Below are 4,792 nucleotides of genomic sequence, written 5' to 3'. Positions count from 1 at the left end.
GCCGGTTTGGGTCGCTGGCTGTTGTGTGGTGTGTGGACGTGGAAGTGACTGCCCGCTCTCCGGGTTGGGGGGGGGGGGCCGTGTTCTCGTTAAAGTCCAGCCCATTGATTCCCAGCTTTCCTGTCTGGGGTCGGAAGGTTCCTGTGGAACCCCTGCTTCTGCTGCGATACTCTGAGGTCATGGATGTGCTGCGCACGCACGAGCGGCTGCCTTCAGTGACCTCTGGGTTTCGGCGCTACACGTGGTCCTCACTGGGGAAGGGATTTGGGCCCGCCCCACACAGCCCAGGTTGTCTGGGTACATTTAAGTACTCACCCCGAGGCATTGTCACTGTGACACTGGCTGGTTTCCCGAGGGCAGGAATTGAGCCAGATTCCCTCTTTTATGGTCGCTCGTTCGAGTGGCTGATTCAAAGCCACGAAATGGGTGAGGACAACCGAAGGGATGCTGCTTCACTGCCTACTGTGTAGACTCCCTGGGCTCCCTCCACGCGTAGAGGCCAGCACTGTGTGTGGGTGGGAGATCGACTGGCTTTCCAAGGATCACAGAGGCGTGAGATCACTTTTGTCACTAATAAGGTGTGTTTATCATAGTCTGGCTACTTAAAGGAGATGCTCCATGAGGAAAGAACCCCTTCGTTATGCGGGACCCGGGTTGATTTATCAGCTAATTTAATAGTGCGTATTTGTTATTCATATTAAAACAGTAAAATGCCAGCTCACAGAAGGCTGCCCCACTTGGCAGCAGTGCGTGCCAATGTCCTGTGGACGAGTCTCTAATTAGACACTATTTCAGGGTGCCGCCAGCGGAAATTAGTGGCTGTATGTCTGGGTCTGTTTCCTGCGAGGACTGATTGATAGGGCTTGACCTCATCGGTTTGGAGAGTTTCCTTAGTATGTTTGCGTGTTTCTCGTCTTTCTTGGTTATTGGTTGTGTCACTGGTAGGTTGTCCGCTCACCGGCAGTGTCTTTGCAGGCTGCCCTGATGGTGTCGCTCATTTGGAAATACTACTCTGTCCCTGTGGCCGTGGTACCGAGTAAATGGATAACTCCACTAGACCGCCTGGTAGCATTTCCTACCAGAGTAGCAGGTAAGAGTTTTCTGGAAATCCCAGGGGAAGAATATGGACATGTGGGGTACGAGGTGAAGTAACCCCCACCTCGTCCATTCACTAGTGAGCAGTTCTTGGTGTCTGGGCCTCACAGCAGGCTCACGGTGAAGAAACAGGCCTAGAGAAGTTACCTGCCGTGGCCAGCGTCACCGGCATGTTCGGTAGGAGTGCTAGAGTTCTCTGTCCAGTCTGCTTACAGAATCGAGGTCCACTCCTTGAGTTTGATACCCTGTTCACTGAAACGCCCATCTCTAGTCCCTAGATTCTGTGGACCTCTCTTCGTTCCTCACGCTTGGCATTTCTCCAGCATTTACTGCTATTGGCTGTTCTTTTATTTTTGAAAGGTAACATCCTTGGGATGTTAAAAGCAGTACATATCATTAATGATGAGAAATACAAGAACAATTTTAAAACCATCTCATGGGCTATAGATAACTTCTCTTAACTTTGTGGTATGTTTTTCCAGTCTTATTTTCTATTTGTTTTATACAATTAAAGTCGTCTGGTACATGTAACTTTATATCCCCTTTTACTTTATATTGTAAACCCTTTCCCGTATCAGTAGACTTTTTAAGGAATTTCAAAAAACTGCTCTTCATTAATTTCTCTGTTAAAGATATTTGTTTAGGTCCTAATTTTTTACTGTCGTAGTCTGGTTATGCAACGTGCATCCTTGCCCGCCAGCCTTTGGTTGTGTTTTGTGATCACGCTGGAAGTAATTTACTGAGTGAAAAAGAGTGACCGTTCCCAAAGATTCCAATTTCACCGCATCCTTCTCCCTCTGCCCCTCCCCTCCCCCCAGCCTTGTGGGCACTGCTGGTGGGCTCTCAGGGCCGCTGAGCAGGAGAGCACGAGGCCCCGGCATCTCGGGGGCCACGGGCACTCTTGCAGCCTGCTTTCCTATTGCTTCGTCTTCACCTGGGCATGAACGGCAAGGGTAGACATGGCCTAGTTTATAACAGTATTTTGAGAAGGAAAAACAAATAGTCTTTCTTACAGGGTGGTTTTCTAATTTATTAATGTCGTAAGTAACAACACGCCTTTCTGGCAGGAAAGAAATTCGCATCGTTGCCAATTCGTGTGATTCTTACTGAATGAAGGAGGCAGCCTGTGAATCAGGTCTGATGAGTTTGAATCCAGGAGACACAGTCTGAGTTTTTCGTAGCCTAGCACTGCTGAGAAAGAGTTGGGTTCCTGTAAATTAAAGGTAGCAGAGGCCGGAAATACGGGCAGAACTGTTGGCATGCTCTCTGATGTTGAATTTCTTGGTTTCTAGGTGGTGTTGGAATCACCTGTTGGATTTTAGTCTGTAACAAAGTCGTGGCTATTGTGCTGCACCCTTTCAGCTGAGAGACCAGACGAGTCCAGCTGAGACACTTGTCAACAGTGGATTTTCCCTTATGGGCTAAAAACCTGATACTTTTTTTTTTTAAAGGAAACAGAAGCACACAGGTTAGGTTTTTTTGTTGAATGTGTTTGTTCTTGGATCTTATGTGAGATACGAGAGGCCTGATCTTGTGCACTTGTCGTTGAGCCAGACGGCCGGTCTCTGGTCTCTCAGGCGAGTGCCCCGGCCAGCAGAGCCGCACGTTTGTCGGGAGAAGGGTGTGGCGTGGGTGTCCGCACGCTGTGACTCGGGGTCTGCCCTGTTGGCGTATTTTAAAGGTCATGTTGCCAATGGGAAGTCGGTTTTCTAACTTAAGTACTCTAAAGACTTTGTGCTATTCTTGATCCAGATTAGAAAGCAATTTAACTTTAATACCGCCAGTGGAATTTGGAATCTCGTGTAGTACTGCTAAGAGTAACACTAACTGACATTGCTTGTGTTTTTTCCGTTCCTGTGTTGAAATGTCACGTGTTGGGCAAGCCTTTGTATAGTATTATCTACTTATCTGAAGCTGTTGATTTTTCATCACTGTGTTTTGTAATGTATTCATGAGATCATAATGCATTGTTTTATGCTTGAATTGTATGTTTTGTATTTAAAGCATTTCAAATGAAGTCTGTTTTCTAAGCATTTAATATTTATGCTCTGTAGAATGGAACAAACTTAAACTGGGAATTCTGATTAAATTAATTTGAGTGGATACATTTTTAAAAACACTTCTTTTTTACTGTTGCTCTTTTTTTTTGAATTATAATTGACACATGATGTGTTAGTTTCATGAGTACAACATAGTGATGGTATTTGTACACACTGTGAAACGATCACGATGAGTCTAGTTTCTCCGTGTAAAACACTTTTTTATAATTAAAAGTTTTGCAAGGGCTTGTGTGACTTTTCCTTCCTTATGGTTACTTAACTTGCTATGACCAGTTTGTAAATGTGACAGGTGACAGAGGGCTTTGACCGTTAACTCAGTTGGCCACTGCACCTTAAAACTAAATCCTGTCACCAGTTTTTAAAAGGTAGTATTTGTATTCCCGACTCCCCTAGTGACCTGAGAAGCTGCCAATTGTGCCGGAAAAAGACACAGTGCCAGAACGTTCTAGTGTGTCTCCAGAGTCAGGGTCAGGTTCCCCTTCCCGTTTCTTCAGACTTCCCAGCCCCAGGCTGACTTAGCTTTCCTCAGAAAGGACGTGGAGCAGGCATCACGGGAGTATTTCTAGCGAAAGCATCCGAGGGGGTGTTTTGGCCACAAAGGATGAGAGGCCCACCTGCCGAGGCAAAGAGGGGGCACCAGGGAGCCTCCGGGGCCAGGCCCTCGAGGCCGCGTGCCTACCGCCCGTGCTGAGCGAGCTGCAGGCCTGGAGGCAGGTTGTATGGAGCCGTCGGTGGCCGGGCACGGCGTGCGCAGGGACACCCGTGGATCACTAGTCCGTGTTCAGTCTCCCTGACAAGACCCTTGCTCGTCTCCTAACGATCTGATCTTCCGCTTAATACTCAAGAATTTTAAAATTTTTTTTTTTTCAACGTTTATTTTTATTTTTGGGACAGAGAGAGACAGAGCATGAACAGGGGAGGGGCAGAGAGAGGGAGACACAGAATCGGAAACAGGCTCCAGGCTCTGAGCCATCAGCCCAGAGCCCGACGCGGGGCTCGAACTCACGGAGTGTGAGATCGTGACCTGGCTGAAGTCGGACGCTTAACCGACTGCGCCACCCAGGCGCCCCAATACTCAAGAATTTTGACGGCTGTCACCGAGGCCGGAGGAGGAGGAGACGCGCAGTCCCGGCCCGTGTCCGTTCCGCACGCAGTACTTGTTTGTGAAGGTTACGTCAGGGACGTTTACACGGCCGCCGTGTTTTACAGCATCGCGGCTTTTTAAAAGTCTGTTTGTTTTTAAATAGATAATAAACATCGTACTGGATTCACGAGATACAGAAAGGGATACAATGAAAAGTAGATCTATCTTCTGACCGGTGAGTGTCCTGTCAGCCCACTTTCTGTTTCCCGTCAGTACCAGTTTCTTACGACTCTCCCAACAATACCCCGTGTGTATATGAATATTGATGGATGCGTTTTTAAAATAATTTTTTTTGGGGCGCCTGGGTGGCGCAGTCGGTTAAGCGTCCGACTTCAGCCAGGTCACGATCTCGCGGTCTGTGAGTTCGAGCCCCGCGTCGGGCTCTGGGCTGATGGCTCAGAGCCTGGAGCCTGCTTCCGATTCTGTGACTCCCTCTCTCTCTGCCCCTCCCCCCTTCATGCTCTGTCTCTCTCTGTCCCAAAAATAAATAAAC

General features: G+C 47.9%; 1 protein-coding gene across 5 annotated transcripts in view; it reads left to right on the top strand.

Moving 5' to 3' along the window:
* GET1 (guided entry of tail-anchored proteins factor 1) overlaps positions 1-4,569 on the top strand; it is a 16,807-nt gene extending 12,238 nt beyond the window's left edge. For 3 of the 5 annotated variants that reach the window (XM_040483899.1, XM_040483902.1, XM_040483903.1), the window contains exons 4-5: positions 976-1,090; positions 2,388-3,381. In XM_040483899.1, coding sequence (XP_040339833.1) covers positions 976-1,090; positions 2,388-2,461 — 189 coding nt within the window. In that variant the 3' untranslated portion in view covers positions 2,462-3,381. Of the gene's footprint in view, positions 1-975; positions 1,091-2,162; positions 2,364-2,387; positions 3,382-4,402 lie in introns of those variants that run through there. The other 2 variants (XM_040483900.1, XM_040483901.1) reach the window with 2 other exon arrangements.
* Positions 4,570-4,792: the final 223 nt, after the last annotated feature.

This window comes from Herpailurus yagouaroundi, unplaced genomic scaffold (assembly GCF_014898765.1).
Source record: "Herpailurus yagouaroundi ecotype Mexico unplaced genomic scaffold, PumYag 162, whole genome shotgun sequence".
Taxonomy (NCBI): domain Eukaryota; kingdom Metazoa; phylum Chordata; class Mammalia; order Carnivora; family Felidae; genus Herpailurus; species Herpailurus yagouaroundi.
This window is presented reverse-complemented; position numbering and strand designations above follow the sequence as displayed.